Source organism: Balaenoptera musculus, chromosome 9 (assembly GCF_009873245.2).
Source record: "Balaenoptera musculus isolate JJ_BM4_2016_0621 chromosome 9, mBalMus1.pri.v3, whole genome shotgun sequence".
Taxonomy (NCBI): Eukaryota; Metazoa; Chordata; class Mammalia; order Artiodactyla; family Balaenopteridae; genus Balaenoptera; species Balaenoptera musculus.
Genome location: NC_045793.1, coordinates 58,941,527 through 58,958,332, shown reverse-complemented (window position 1 = coordinate 58,958,332; position 16,806 = coordinate 58,941,527). Strand labels below are relative to the sequence as shown.

General features: G+C 39.4%; 1 protein-coding gene across 1 annotated transcript in view; it reads right to left on the bottom strand.

Moving 5' to 3' along the window:
* COL1A2 (collagen type I alpha 2 chain) overlaps positions 1-11,664 on the bottom strand; it is a 35,811-nt gene extending 24,147 nt beyond the window's left edge. The window contains exons 1-12 of the mRNA XM_036862852.1: positions 11,262-11,664; positions 8,707-8,717; positions 8,092-8,106; positions 7,410-7,445; positions 6,189-6,281; positions 4,808-4,861; positions 1,968-2,012; positions 1,826-1,879; positions 1,681-1,734; positions 1,311-1,364; positions 837-890; positions 250-303 (exon numbers count right to left, since the gene is read on the bottom strand). Of these exons, the coding sequence (XP_036718747.1) occupies positions 250-303; positions 837-890; positions 1,311-1,364; positions 1,681-1,734; positions 1,826-1,879; positions 1,968-2,012; positions 4,808-4,861; positions 6,189-6,281; positions 7,410-7,445; positions 8,092-8,106; positions 8,707-8,717; positions 11,262-11,331 (594 nt within the window). The 5' untranslated portion in view covers positions 11,332-11,664. The remainder of the gene's footprint in view (positions 1-249; positions 304-836; positions 891-1,310; positions 1,365-1,680; positions 1,735-1,825; positions 1,880-1,967; positions 2,013-4,807; positions 4,862-6,188; positions 6,282-7,409; positions 7,446-8,091; positions 8,107-8,706; positions 8,718-11,261) is intronic.
* Between the last annotated feature and the right edge of the window lie 5,142 nt (positions 11,665-16,806).

The window sequence follows — 16,806 nt, the reverse complement described above, 5'->3', positions numbered from 1 at the left end:
GGAGGAAGAAACTATTGACATTTTAAAATCTCAATTGCTTAATAGATATTGAATTAAATAAATATTATTAATAATTGGCCTTTTGTTACAGAATCCCATAGTCCTCACCACTGAGGGATTTAAAGTATTGACGAGGAAGTAAGATATGCTTCAGAATATGATTAGCCTTCAGTAAAAATATACTTTCTGAAGGCGATGGGAAATTACAATCAATTGTCTTAAAAACAGTGCTTCTGATTTAGTATTTACCTTCACACCTGGAGTACCAGGCTGTCCCTTCAATCCATCCAGACCATTGTGACCCTGAAAGGCAAATCCTTATTATTAAAATGCTATTCCATTAGTGTTTGGTCAACTCAAACATCTTGTATCTTTGCAGTTAATATCTCCTGCATGAATCTTGTGAGTGCTTCCGTAGAACGGAGTCCCATTGCCCCAGCTCCCAACAAACTCCCTCTGTTGCCCTAGGTAAGTCACTAAACCTCCCTACACTTGAAAGGGAAGGATAAAGAACTAGATGCTCTCTCATGTACTTTCCATCATTAATAATTTTATGATCTTCAGAGGGTTTTAAATACCTCTTAAGTTATACCCATTTTATACCATTTTCCCTGTAGGGATCCTCCTTTCTTGGAAGCTATGAACAGACTAAAAAAAAAAAAAAAAACTACACCCCACTTTACTTTCTGGCCACCTTACCCTTTAACTCTCTCTCCACTCCGGCAAATTCCAGGAATTTGGAAGCAAATATGTGTCATCCAGGAGTTTAAATATAGTTGAGGTTTTTACTAAAAGTAATCAACATTTTCTCTTCTGTGGGTAAAGAATGTGCTCACCCTAATGCCCTTGAAGCCAGGGAGTCCAGGAGTTCCAGGGAAACCACGAGCACCCTTAAAAAGAAACACAGAAGATGACGAATGACGTTTTTGTCCTAAATAAAAAGACGATGATTTCTTCCCTCCAAAGTGTTTCTTCTCATCAAAGTCCAAGCTTGGAATCAAAGACTAGTATATGTGTAAGCACAGAGCAGCAAATAAATTGCTCTAATTTGAGTAACTAATACTATGGTACTTGTAGAACACACAATTTAGTTGTTTAAAGGATGCTCACCATCATTAATATTACATTATTTGCATTAATAAAACCTGTATGCATTCTTAACTAGGCTCCTTTATTTGTCAGATGCCTTCAGTGAGTGTTATAAGTATGACATCTATGTTGCCACTTAGTCTGATTCTAGTTTTAGCAACTATCTTATATATGAGATACCTCTGATGTTTGGACTATATACTGTTGTAAAAAAATCTCACCTGTGGCCCAACAACTCCTCTCTCACCAGGTCGTCCAGGTTTTCCAGGGTGACCCTAAAACATGAAAGCATCATAGGGTAAACCCTCTCTTGGTAAACTATCAGATGAAAGTCGGGGCATCTTGGTTTTTACAACAGGGAAAAAAGGCATCATATAAAAATGTGGATCCAAATATATATTTAATTAACAATTATATTTCCTTAAATACAAGAAACTTAATCATTATTTCATTAAAATGTTATTATCCATATGGGGGAAATTATGTCAGGCATATTCAGCTTTTGGCAGAATACTTAATTTGAATCTAGAAATTCTGTTGAGGCAGGAGTATTTAAATGGCATTTGGAAATGCTTAAGAGTAAATACTTACATCCTCACCAGCCTTGCCAGGAGGGCCAGGTGGACCACGAGAACCTGCAGGACCCTAGGAAAATAGGAGACCCATTGTTTTGTTAATGCTATATTAAGAAACTTCTTGAAAAAAATATTTATCACAAAGGGGGAAAAGTACTCACAGTTTGACCAGGCTCACCAGGCTCACCAGGAAGTCCTTGGAAACCTTGAGGGCCCTAAGAAAAAACAGTATGTCACATTCCAAGCCTTTATTTAATTCTCTGTCTTTTTACATAAGAGAGATTACAAGCTTTCGGTACTTACAGGGGCTCCAGATGCACCAGGAGGGCCTCTAGGTCCCATCAAACCCTGTAAAGAGGACAGATATAGTTAGCACTGACAAGTCGTCATGGCCTAGGGTTGGGTTAGACAGGACTAGCTTAGTAGTGCCATAGACGTTTTGTGATGGACAAATGAACAGAATTGTCCTGGTCTCATTTCACAGTTTTTGTTCCTCCCAAGGAAGCATTTAAGGACCCAAGTTTCCTCCACTGTGTCTCTGCCTTTGCTTTCACCTTTGCCCCTCCTAATCCAAATCAGAACTCAGTTAGATGAGGTGGCCACAGGTTCCTTAAAGTTGTGCACAATTGGGCATATTGAGATTGCTCTAATGCAATGAAGTGACTCAGTCTTTGCACAGTACAGAATATACAACTGCCGTTCATGCAGCTGACGAAGCATTTCCATTTGGATTTCCTTATCGTATGTCATCTCCTCATATCATACTCAGCTAAGAAATTGATATTTTTATTGCCACAAGGGGCATAAATTGAAAAGGATCAAAAGTCTTTCTTAATGATTAGAGGGAGGTTTGTTATAACCTTATAGCTCCTTTAAGGGCTATTGGTGACTGATGAAAATGTCAAACAAAAGTGGATATAGTAAGGGGTGAAGGAAAAATAAAATATTATTGAAACATCCTACTGGAAGAATCTATTATATGCTACTATTATTGAAAATATGGCCCAAATGACAGCAGATTGTTTTCGCCTTTGTTCTTCATTCTGTAGCACACAGAGTAAAACAGAGTGTTACTAGTTTGGGAGCTAAATACACATTGTGACTCCCCTTTGCAAGGCCTGTGCAAACTCTTCTGTAGGGGCCATTCCTCTAATGCTGAATATATTGCACAGACAAGTCTCAGGTAGTTTGTTCATGACACATCAAGCATGGGGACTCTGCAGTCAAGTCTGCCCCACTGTATTAATGCCTAGAGTGAAATAATATGGATTTTATTAAAAAGCTCATCATCTTAATTATGAGTTATTTATTTGGTTTTAGAAATTGCTTCAGAGTTAAAAGAAACTGTCACTTTTCAATCAAAATAATATTTTTAGGTGTACATTAAAAATAATTTTCCTTGACACCATGAATTTTTAATTATATTTATTCATTTTTCCATGTATGTGCAACAATTTCATTTACATAAAAGGTAGTTTATTTTGTGGAGGCTGTGAGATGGACAATGATTATTCATTAATTCAGAGAAGAACCCTGTGGGGTTTTATAGTTATTGATTTTCCAACATGGAAATTTATTTTAATGCTTTATTGCTGCCTATCTTTCCTATTTGTGAAACATATCTGTTGATTACATATGTCTGTGAATGTGTGTGAATGTGCAAGCTTAAAGTATATTTTAAAAGTAAAACACTCTGCTTTATGCCCCCCAGAGAGATGTTCCAAAGTCAGGGGAATCTGAAATCCATATTAATTTTCCAGGCTTATGTAGGCTTTTTTTTTTTAATTAATGCTTTACTTTTTTTTCTTTTTAGCTTCTTCTTGAGATATAGGTACTGCTTTAAAACTGACTAATGTCCAGCATTAGCTGAAATGGCTAATTTCAAATATCCAATATAAACAAAGCCAAAAGAAAATCTCTACTTCTTCATTTCAGATATGAATGTTTTAAATTACCATGCAAAATCAGGAAATTGGAAATCATCAATTAACGGCATATTACTTCTCAAGTGAGAGTTTTAATTTACAGAATATATTGTCTTGCCCTTACAGTGTATTAGCTTATTGCGGACCATTAGCTCCAGCAGAACGTCTTTTGAAGACAGAGCACTGAATGCATTGTCCAGGTAAAATTTATATTTTAAAGACTATCTTAACTTGGGCAGATAAATACCTTTGTTTGCAAACAATTAATTAAAAATCACTAAATTATGTGTGGGTATGTACTAAACTGCAGTGTTTAATCAACTTAACATTTTTATTTCCAGCAATTTTCCCCTCTATTTTTTACATACTAGTATATATTTTGCATGCTCATATCAGTTTTTTTTTTCCCCTAACATATCTCACTAATGCTTGTTAGAAGGTTTACTTGTTAAAGATAGACCATCATCATCATAGTCATATTCTCTCCTATACTGATTTATAATTAGACTTTAAAAAAGAATTTTTTATCAAGACGGATAAAAAGAAACATTTCCTATGTTGTTAATTCCTTGAGGGAGGGTGGGAATCTGTCATATTCACTGCTATATCCCAAATGCATAATATAGTTTGGGTCTTATAGAAGACCAACTTGGTAAATACTTGTTAAATAAAGTAATGTTTTATTCAAGTACTGGATACATGAGCCATGATGTTGACTATCAGACATCTTGCCTGGTATTCTGTCATTAACCACATATATGACCTTGGGAAAAGGCTTAAACTCTCTACCTAGAAAATGAACGGGCTACACTAGAACTTGCTGATCCTTCCCAGCAAGTTCATAGAACTTAATAGTTCTGCATCTCTGTGGGTTGCTTCAAATTCTAGGCAATGTTAAAGGGCATAAAAAAATTAATCAGAGTGATTACTTTTCTGAATTAAGTTGGTTTACCTAAATTATGATTACTACGTCCAGAGATTATTTCTTGGATATAAATATCTGATCTATCCTAAGGAGGCATGTTTGTAGAAAATATCGAACCCCCTAACCTAGGCTTAGATTTTTATAGATTTGAATACAAAGAGAGCTGCTGCTTTTATCTGATCTGAGTATTGAGTATTAAACTAGGTAGCTAAATAAATGGCAATACGAAATTTAACATAAAGTAAATTCTCTATTCAGTAATTTTTTGGCTAGATAAAAAGAGATTAGCATACCATTGGTCCAGGGCCCATTCCGACTCCTTTTCCATCATACTGAGCAGCAAAGTTCTAGATGGGGAAAAAAAAAAAAAAAAAAAAAAAAAAATATATATATATATATATATATATATATATACACATATAAATAACTGTTGGCCATGTAGTTCATTTTCTCATTCTACGTCTAAAGATTTTTCTGTTGTTGTTTAAAAGGAAGCAGTATTTCTGACATAATTATTAGTTTAAACTTCCATACTGAGCTAAATTCCTAAAAATTCAGGAGAGGTACAAGTTTAAAATTTAGTCCACACCTAGTTTGAAATAGGGAGCTTCCCTACCTTATTTTTGAACCTTTTCCTGCCCTGTTATCCCTCTAACTCAAATCTCCACCCACTACCTGTACACTGAGGAAGACAGCTTTCTAAACTTTAAAAGTCAGTGAGGGCCCCTGATAAATTAAGCAGAAACCAAGAGAACAACTTTATATTTCTACCTGTTGCCCTGCTCCTCCATGACTACACAAAATGACTAAGAGACCTTTTTCTTGCTGTAGTTTCAAAAAGGATATAAAGAGTTTTAAAGTTTAGAGGAAAATTAAATTAAAATGCCCCTTGGAAGATTAAACTTTTAAAAAATAGTTCACAGTAATAGCTTTACTGTTACTGATCTCTCTTACAGTGGTAGACCTATTAAGAAAGGTGCTTTTTAATGCACTCAGTAGATAAGCAATCATAATAAGATCTTTGGGGGAGAAAGGTCTTATTTTACTGGTGTACAGTTGGGTATTAGAATCAGGCTTCTGATTCATAGCGCTAACCAATTAAGCAAATATGTTTTCCTTCCTGCAGTGAGGCCATTTGGCGCTCATACCATTGTTAAAGCATAAAGCTAAAAGAAGATATTAATGAAAAAGAGAAATGTACTTTTCTCAAATTAGTTTCAAGCAAATTAAACCAAAAACTGCTTTGAATGTTGGTTCAGTAGACTTCAAGCCAAGGAGAATAAAAAGAGTAGGATGTTTGTGAAATTGCTTAAGATCAGGGATTTCATTTATAATTCAATCTAATCAAACTTTTTAATAATGCAACACCTCTTATTTGTGCCCTACTGATAAAAGATATTAAATTCCCAAATTAAATAATGGTCATGAGGGCTGCAGCTACCTTCAGCGAACACAAAGACCTGTCCTGTAATTGACAAGGGCTCACAAAGAGATCAGGCAAAGCAGAATCGTGAATGAAGAAACCAAAGAAATGAAATAAAATACTATACTAATATCCAAATAGCAGACTCTCCCTTAGAACTACTAAAAATAAATTCCACAATGAATCTTCTTCCAATACAGGTGTAAGAAACTGAAGTTAGCTAAAAGTTAACGATACTTAAGACACCTTACCCCACCAAGACCAGGGGGACCAGGAGGACCAGGTGGACCAGGAGGGCCTGGGATACCATCATCACCGTCTCTGCCTGGTGGGCCTGGCGGACCCTGTTATGTAAAAAGAGAATTAAGTCAGGGTTAGACAGACTCCGCAGAAACCTAAAGGAGACCTCAGATTACATGTGGTAAGATCAGTTGGTCAGAATGTACAAGTGGTGTGGAAATTTAAAATGCCATATTTGCCACTGTTGACATGGGTCTATTTTAGAAGGAGGTTGAGTAGCTGGTGTCTGAAGAAGACACAAGACAGGATAGTTCCTCTTGGAAGAGGACTATGTCAGCCATTGGATATTAATTCATAATGGAGCTCCAGTATTCAAATGAAGATAAAAATTATAGCTAAAATTTATAGCTATAAATTCATATGGTTAACAGTGCACAGTGATATACTGTGTATATTGATTGTCAGTTTCTGACTGATGAACTTAATTGTTTTGGTATGTTATGTGTGAAAAGCAGATTAATTGATATAATAATTAATAGTTATTTTATCACAGGGTAGAAAATCCTGCAGATTTCCTACCATTAACACTATTTATGTTGTTAAAGTAATTTACTGACATAACCCTACCTCTAATAGATTGCTTGAGTGGAATACATTTAAGTCTGCACTTCTCGATGGATACAAGGTATAGGTATTTATATATTGATGAAAGTGTCATATAATGAAACCATGTGGTTATACATGCCACATAAGCATAGCAAGGAGATCTAAGAATACAATGAATAAAATGCAAGCCTAACTTGTACATTTATTAATTTAGACAGAAACATGTTGTTGGCTGCTGTTTAACTATTACTCTCAGCCTAAATAAGAGATCTTACTTGAAAAGCAAACAAAACATGTTAAAAAGAGAAGGGCCATGTGGTGGTAGGTAGATATATTTCCATTATGTATGTGTTGGACAGGTCAACTAAAAACAAAGAAAGATAGACCATGCAAAGAATACGGCTGCCTGTAATAGTTCTACTTTCTTAAAGGATAATCTTGACCTAAAAAGAATACTGATTATATATAATAATGCTTATTCACTTTCTGTAAGGCATTATTTGCTTAAAAGGTAGGCAATTATCTGGATACATAATATCCTTATAAATTGTCAGTCTCCTGTAGTTTCTGATATGTAGTTATTAAAATATGGGCCAAAGCCCTTTAATAGTTCAAAAATTACACACCCTTTCTCCACGTGGTCCTCTATCTCCAGTTGGGCCCTACGAGGAAGGTAGAAACAGCACAATAATAAATGTCTAGGTAATTTCCAGTGAATGAGCAAAACATTCTCGATAATAATTAGTCGGTAAGGCTGATCTAACCATAATGTTATTAGATAGTAGCTATAAAAATGGCACAATACAATAGACAAAAGTATTTTGTTTTTATTATAATTACATGTAATTTTTTTAAACTGGGAGATTGGAGGCTATAGTCTCCAGCATTAGGCCAATATTATGACCACTATTTTTAGAAAGATGATTTCTGTGGATAAAATTATCATTTTGTAATATCGATAACAGCATATTTATATAGTCAAAGCCCTTTAAAATAAACTTTTGTTTATCACCTATAATTAACATAATATTCATTCCATCTCCAGAACAAAAACAAGTCTTTTCTTTTCCTTTAGTATGTAAATCACCAGTTGTATAATATAAGTATAATTAGAGATGACTCTGGAAGATAATAAAGCTTTGTTATCTTACACATCAAAGCTATTTTATTTTATGGTTTAGCTAATGCATATTCATGTGGGCAAAATCTTGACAAAGTATTTTCCTTCTGTAGTGTACCATAAATTTAGTTAAATTGTAAGTTATCTCTGATCATTTCAGGTACTATGGAGAAGTATTGGATTCTTACCTTTTTTGCAGTTGCCTAGAAAAGAATAAGTAAAGGATTATTATGAGGAAGATTATATAAATTTTAAAATGGCTCCCATTTCCATGTAGTGTACAAACATACCTACAGATTATACATATTATGCATTACTATTATCTTAATATTTCAAAGCACAATTTAAAATTTTACCAATAAATAAAATAAAATATGTATAGAAGCCAGATATATACTTATCTGTAATTATGCCTCAAATTCAATTCATGAACTAAGAATTTGTTCATAATAATCTTGCAAATGATTCCAAGGGAGTGATAAAATTCTCTAGCTTGGTGAAGTCTTCTAGTTCGTAGCAGCTGATGCTAAAACCCAAACTTCCACTGGATAATTTACTCTCTTTTCTTATGGGTGTTCGTTTTAGGGTGGTCTTATTCAGTAGCCCCGCCCATTTCGGAAATTGGGGTGGGTACTTTCTAAGGCAGCCAGAAAGGTTTGACTACCATAACTCCTGATGATTATTTTGGAAATTCGGGTTGGTCAATATCAATACAGCCTCCTTTTCTTTCCCCAGAGAAGACATTACTGTGGCCAAGGCAATCAAAGTCTAAAATAACAAATTCTAAAAATAATTTTACTCACCTCTTGTAAAGCTATAGAGGAAAGGGGAAAGAAAGAAATAATTATTAGTATTATTTCATTGATCACTAGCAGTGATTAACAAATGGGTATATTAGTCTATAAAATTGACTTACCTAATTAAAAGACAAATTGTATTTTTTATTAAGAATATTCTAATGACTTAGAAATTATGCATGTCAAAATTATGGCAGGGATCAGCAGGATGATTTGTTTTCAATATTAATATGTAAATATATTTTGAATTAAATTGTTAATTATTTACTACTTTATAAATGCTGTGAAATATTAATGTGTCTAAAGGATACTTCTAATGTTTAGTAATTAAGATGCTATATTGCACAGGTGAATCACTGAATATGAGCAAAACTAGTATATTGATGAGGAAATAATTTGTATTAGTTTAGACAATTTTTGATACTTAAAAATTTTAAAAGGGGGAAATTTAGGAAAGTACGTTACCTAAAGTTTTTTTCTAAAACATTAACGTTACAGAGTTTGTACCATTCTTAATGTCCTTTTTCAAAAGGTCTAATTTGCAAATAAGTCACCATGAAAATGGATTCATTTGGACATCTGAAATTTTGCTTTAAATAGGTTCACTTAAGTTAGGTAAGGTCATTTTACCAATGTGTATCACTTTTGTCCCTGAGGAAGAACTGCTCTGTATAAATGGAAAAACTGTGGATTAAAGATCTAGAAAAATAATGGGAAAAATACACTAAAGGAATATCCTCCCCCTTTGCCATAATTGCTATAAGTCCTTAAAGACTGAATTCCTCTCCTACGGTATAAAAATTATAGGTTAACACAGGATATAAGGCCAAGCTGGCAACAAAATGAATCACCCCTAAAAATTGCTTTAATTAGGTGGCCAAGAAGTGTGTCATTTGGAGTGGGAACAGCTGCTGCAACAGTCACAGTTCAGGAGGGTGGACCACATCCAGCACTGACATTTAAGGGCAATTTGTGAGAATTACTTTTAAATTAGGAAAATGATATGTTTACTTCATTGTGTTCATCAGTAGGAAGAATAATTATGCCTGGACTTGATTAACGGAAGTTCTTATGATTTTGGAAATTTGCCTTTTAATTATTCAGACTGAGCCACTTTGAAGAATGTGTGTTTGGTAACTTTTATTCAGACTGTAGTTGGATGTTGATCAGAAGGTGAATTGCCCTTTGTACCTCCAAACTTCCCTAGGTCTAATTTCCTCTTTTCTCTAGGAGACAACTCTTTCCCCCTGCCACTCTCAGATCTCATAAAAAAAAATGAACTTGGTAATGTGAATTTGTTCAATGCAACTATTCCTTAGCATTCACAGTGTGTATACTAAAAGTGAATGAAGGGAGAAAACACACATACACACACAAATGCATCAGTAATAATGCAGTGGTAGACACCGTGGCATGTGGGTGGAGCAAACTTTTAGAGTGTTGGGTGTGGCCAGATCCCCCTCTTACCCCATCAAGTCAGTATCTTTGGTAATTAGTCAGCCATTTTCAAGGCAAAACCGGACTGATTTTCTTCATTCTATCTTGACATGGAAATCTGGTCATAAAACCTACAGCTGGAAAGCAGCCTTGGAGTCCATCCAATTTCTATCCTGCATTTTAGAAAAGGCTCGGTTTGACTTGCCCAAGGTCACATGATAAATTATTGGCAGAGTCATGGGAAAAACCGGGTCTCCTGAATCTCAGATCAGTGTTGATATTTCCCAACTTGCTATGTTCAGAATGCCTGTCTTTGGGAACATATTAAAAAGCTAACTCTGGCTCAACAAAAGGCAGGGCAGATTTTAGCTAAATAATGTTACCATTTCCATGACCAGGTAATGAAATGAGAAGCTAATTTTACTTTTCAGAATGTATCCATTTTTCTTCCCAGGATACACTGACTAGCTATGGGGATTGGCTTCAATGAGAAATGCAGATCATTCTCTGTATAAACCTGTGGAGTCTTTAAATGGGGATTCCATTAACCTTAAGCCCTGGACCCCTGTGCTCTCATTGTCCTCCCTCCAGAGGGCGCCTGATGGCCATCATCATCATCATCATCATCATCATCATCATCATCATCCGGACCAGTCTTAAAACACCCAGAAGAGAAAAGCCTTTAGGGGGTGAGTTTTTTTATTACTAAATTAAGGGCTTTCTAAACCAGGCCTCAAGTTTCACAAGGTGGGCATCAGTGCAGTTTTGGGGCCTTTTAGGCGGAGGCCTTTGCCTTCCTTCATCATGTCAGTTAATATCTCATCTTTAAGGAAAAGGATTTCTGCTCCCTTTGAGCTTCACTAACTGCAGGATCCAGATCAAGTTAACAGGTTCACTCTGAGTTGGGAGAAAAGTTCCCTAACTTCTGGCGAGAGTCGAGCCTTTTTTGTTTTCATTTCTAAAGTATTTTCCATGTTTCTCATAAATGCCAGCGTTTTTCCACATGCCAGAGAGCCTTCCCTCCAAGCTGTACCTAGAACTTTGTTAGGTTTTCCTTTTCAGACCAGGTGCCCACCCATCTAACCTCTTTCCCCGACTGCCCGAAACAAGCTGAAGGCACTTACATTGGCATGTTGCTAGGCACGAAGTTACTGCAAGCAGCAACAGAGTCCGCGTATCCACAAAGCTGAGCATGTCTACCACCTAGACATGCAGACTCCTTGTGTCGCAGAGCCCCTGGGTCACCGGCGGAGGTATCACCTGGCGGGCGCAGGCATACAGTCGTGGCGAGTACCTCCAACTTCGCCGAAACCTCCTGCCGCCTTGGTGCTAAAATAATAAAGCCCGGATCTGCCCTATTTATACGGCCAAAGTTTCTCTGGCCCGAGGGTGCTTCCAAAAGCGCTTCCACCAATGGGAGGGCTGGGGCTGGGGGCCCGGGCAGCCACAGCTGGGAGGAGACTGCGGGGGCGCAGAGGAGGGAGCGGAGGGGGGAGGGACGTGGCCACGGGGCTGGCTTCTTAAATTGGTTCCATCCTTTTTGAGGACGTGGACACTTTTGAGGCTTTCAAGGGGAAACTCTGACTCGCTGTCTGCATACCTCCGCCCTCCCCATCTCCCCCGGCCCTCCCCCGCCCTTTCCAAGTTTGGAAACACTTCTGTACACGTCGGAGAGCTCTGCTGACACCGACGTGGGCAGAGTTCGCAGATCTCCGGGCAGCCGGGCAGCTGTAGAAGGGACTGGAGCCCAGAGATCAAAGCAGGAGCTGTCCAGCTCTGCCTACCTGGTGCCCCGCGGGCCACCGGCAGGGTGGAGGGCCGGCGGGCGCGGAGGGGGCAGGGGACCAGCGAGCAGGATCCGACTGCGTGGCGCAGCCCGAGGCCGCCCTCCTTCCGCCCCCTCCACCCCGCCCCCACCCCCGCCCAGCTTTTCTCCCTCTCTGGGGCGTCTGTGCGCCCACTTTTTCAGCAGTAACGCGCTTTCTCTCTTCTGGCTCCGGGAAAGGGTGAGAGGGGGGTTCAGTCGGTGGAGGGTTTACTTGGAGTCCGAGGACGCCCACCGTTGGGAGGGTGGGGAGGGAAGCGGGCTAGGGTCAGCGTGGCATCCAGCACCAGGGAGGACGTGCTTTGCGCACACCAGACTAGACCGAGCCACGGGAGAAATCATACGACCTCCTCGCTTCCCTCTGTTGAGGCTGATTCTAAACCGAGGCTTTGGGGATCGTCTGGCCCTGCGAAGTGACTGCAACTGACCAACACGGACTCCTTTCTTACTTCGCAGTCTCTTTCTGAGGTTGCGGTGGAAAAGTCCACCCCCTCCCCTTCGGGTTTCCAGTCTCCCCCTCCTCTTCTCCACAGACTCCTTGTCTGGGTTTACCAGCTACAGCCTGAGCCTAGACTCAGATAAGCCCCCAGTGAGGCGCCGCCCGCCATCCCTTTTGTCCTCTCTGCCCATTCACCGACCCCACACTTACGGGAAACGCCCAAGCACCTCCCAGCTAATCTCCACACCTTGGAGAAAACGCCTAGGCCATCTAGAGGGACTTCTAATTTGAGTTTGGGATACAGGCTGTCTTCTCTGGTAACACCTCAAGCGGAGCTCCCACCAACGTGGGTGTTAGCTCTCTCCCCAACACCCACGTTAGGGAGAGAGCTCCTTCTCCCCTTGAGGACCCTTCCCACCCTCTGCTCCCCACCAGGGAGAGGAGAGGACCCTGAGGCATTGGAAATGAGAGGCCAGAACTCTTGAGAATCTAGAATACTGAGTGCAGTCAGCTTCAGTGGACGGCCCTTTCCCCAACCCTTCTGAGATGGCATTCCAGGTCCAGAGGAAAGGCCATTGGTCCGGGCTGTGCCTCTGCTTGCTCAGCACCCCCAGTGAGGCAGCCATTCTCTCCCAGAAGTCAGCGCAAAAGGGGCATCTTTAGGTCAATTCTGTCTCCACCAAACAGAAATGAGTGGGCTGTAGTTCCTTGCTAATCTTTTTTCCTTTCTTTCCCCCATCTCTCCGCTCCTCCTTTCCCCCCCACCCCCTGCCGTACTTTAAGGAAGAATTTCTGCCTAACTCTATCAGCAGCTGCTATAAACCAAAGGGATTGAATATTCTTAAACTGGTTGCTTCCTCTAAGCTTATAAACAAACAGACAAACAACAAAGTTAATGGAAATAAAAGAGAACAACCAAAAACTATTTTAAAAAAACCCAAAAACCTCTTCTTTTAGTCTAATTAAGAGCACTGACTTGGGAGATAACTTGAGAAGACTTTTTGAAATTGTAGTACATTTTTTGGAAATGTGATTATAATTTCCCTTTTAGCATAACAAAATGCTCAGCAAGGTTTTGAGAATTCGAGAAATTCAAGCACACATTTATAAACTAAAGGAAACGTATCTCTGCAGAGTAAACTGGTAACTGGAAAAGCATTCCTGGAAACTGATGCAAATACCAAACGCTGCCGGGCTCCCTCCCTGCTGATGTGGCAGGGTTTGAAGCAGGCAAGTCCTGAGCATTTGGTGGGAGGCCCTGGATCTAGAGGAAACAATGAAAATGGAAAAAACTGAAGGGGAGTTTTTCTTTTTTAAGCGGGAGACAAATTTTTGTTCCAGCAGTTTTTACACATTATTTTGCCCTTCTCTTTCTCTTACTCATCACTTATTGGGGAGGGTAGTTAATTAAGTGTTTGTGTTATTGGAGGAGTTCTTTAATGCTTACATTTAGGTCTCTGTTAAATATTTTGTGCCTCCAAACAAAGCGAGAAGCTTTGTGAGTGGATAGGGGTGGGGCTGGGAAGAGGGCTGACTCAAAGCCTAAACTGAGTGTCCTGGCAATGGCTGTGATGATGTATGTGAGTTTAGGGGAAGCCTAGGTGACTGGGTGGGGGGCAATTGGAGACTGAGCAGGAGGAAAACAGAGTAAGGGAGTAAAGTGGGGTAGAGGCTGAGTGGAGGAGTGGAGAGAAGGAAGAAGGGAGGTAGACATCAAAGACCTCTACATTGTGCTGTTACACAGTTAACACCTGGGTTCCTATTCCTAAATCATTCTCTGCTGAAAAAAAAGATGATCACTTTAGCTCCCTATAACCCACAGATTACAAACTGAGCCACACCCTAAAGTTTGGCCAGAGGAGGGTCGAGAGTCCCACTGATTAAAAAAATGCAGGGCAGCCTGATAAGACTATGCTGTCTTATGCTTTTATTCCTTTCTTTTCTTTGATCAAGCATCAAACTGACATCTCCTTTCAAACATTTTTGAGGATCCAGTCTGTGGAAAGCACGAATACTCTACTATCTTATTCTAGTTCTAGTTGAATTGGTTTTTTGCTAAGAAGGTATTAGCTGATAATTAAGGTGGTAGCTGAGAAAGTTTGAAGGCTGACTTCTGTCTGTGATATTTGTTTGGAAGACATGGAGATTCCTGCCCTACATCACATCTTTTGGGTCATTTGGTTCTCGCTGATTATTGAAATAAGACCAGATGAATATTCACTCAAGTACTATTTAGTGTTGTACCAGGCATTGTGCTAATTGGTGGGTACATAGCATGGTTATTGCCCTCGGGGGCCATATAGTCTGTTGGAGATTAAGAGTGTGGGGAGTACTGTGATGGGGGAGCACAGGGTGCTTATGTGTTTGTGGGACGATTAGATGGACACCTAATCTAGATTTAGGTGGGTGGAATCAAAGAGGGCTTCCTGGAGGATGCAAGAAGCTCAAGCCTTAAATATGAATAGGATTAGAAGAGATGAGGGAGAGATCCAGGCACAGAGGCATTAGAAAACTTGGAAGTTCTGAGGAATGAAAGTGTTTCAGCATGGTGGGTTTGTGGAGGGAAGTGGGGAGAGCAGAGGAAGGAGCTGGAGATGAGATTGGTGGATTTAGCAGGAACCAGATCAAAAAGCACCCTTTCAGCTGTATTCTGGTGTTTGTGTTTTCCTGACTATGTTATGGGGAGTGTTTGGATGATCTTAAGCAGAAAACTTGTGTAATGAGAGAGTGCTTTCAAAAAAGATGACTGTGGCTGCAGTGTAGGGAAATGATTAGAAGGAGAAGACAGTGGAGACAAAGAAACCAGTTAGGAGGCTGCAGCAGTACTTCTGAAGGAAAACGATGGTGGCCTAGAGTCGTGCTGGTAGAGTTGGAGAGAAGTTGGCAGACTTTGTAAATATTTTGGGAGTAGAAGAAAAAGACAGATGTTTGGTTGTGGGGAGTGAGGGAGAAGGACTCAGGGAGCATCAGCAGGTTTCTTGGCTGAGCACCTGGCTGCCTGGAGGTATCGTCCATCAAGCAGGGAAACAGTTGAGGAGGGGAAGACTTGGGGTGAGGGAGGGGAGGATAAAGAAGTCAAATCTGGGCATGTTCAGTTTTAGGTGACTGTGGACCATCCAAGTGGGTAGGTCTCATAGATGATTAGATATTTAGGCCTAAAGTCCAAAACGTGTACTGGGCCTAGATTTATCAACAAGGGAGTCAGCAGATTACTGATGTCATGGGAGTGGATGAAATCCCCCACGTCGTACATGTAAATGGAAGAAGTTGACAATAATAAAACCTAGGACAAAAGCCTGAAGAGCTCCGGCATGTAAGCAGTGGACAGTAGAAGAGGAGAATCCATAAAGGTGACTGAGAAGGAACAGCCACGTGGGATGGAGGAAAACCATAGTGTTCCCATCACAGAAGGCCAGGAAACAGGTTGTTTGGGGGAGGAGAGCAAGAGAGGTCAAGTAAGGCTAAAAAGATGACATAAATTAGCAAATTGGAGATCACTGGTGACCTTGGTGAGGGTGGTTTCAATGGAATGAAATCCTACTGAGAGAAAGTGGAAGAGTGAGGAAATAAACACATCTAGAGTAGAATTTAAGTTACATCAGGAGTGTAACAGGAGTCGGGAGAGAGCTGGGATATAGCTTAAGGGTGATGTTAGGATTAATATGGAAGAGAATTGTGTGTGTTAGAATGAGACCATCCAAAGCAGATGTTTAATCTTGATACAAACCCCATTTTAAAGCCTTCCATTGAAATGTCTTCTCCTTCTTTAGGTTTCCTACATTATATTTCTCCTCATTTGCTTTTTATTACTGAAGCAAGGAGCACTTAAGTGCTTGCAGATATTTTTTTTAAAACTTGGTAGTGAATGATCAATTTTTTTTCGGGAGATCCCTTTAAAATGTGTAGACAGAGTCAATTTATTTCATGGTTTTTGAATCCCAGTTAATCTGGGAGATTCCTCTGGGATTCAGTGCCCCATTTTTCATGTCTAGAAATATGAAATAGACAATCACTTCTTTACTTAAGCACAACTCTGAGTATTCTAGAGTGTACAGATTGTATGGATACAGGTGTTTTGTGATATCTTGTTACTGACTATTCCAGGCCCTGTAATTCAGAGGGTTATATTAGGGCACACAAATTTCCGCTTTTAAGTCCACCTTTTTCTTTGAGAAGATGCTGATTACATTTCTTCAGCTAGTTCCAAATCCATCCTTAAATTGAAGAGCACCAGAATGCTAATGCATTCCAAAAGTCCACTCTGGGTTCTTAGGACTTTGGTTGGCTTGGTTTCCAGACTCATATTTTTCAATTCTTTTCAAGTGGCTGAAAGAAATAAGGAGACTTCTGCTTCAGTTGCAACTGAAGATTCTGGGTGTTGGTAATTGATTGATTCACCCATTAA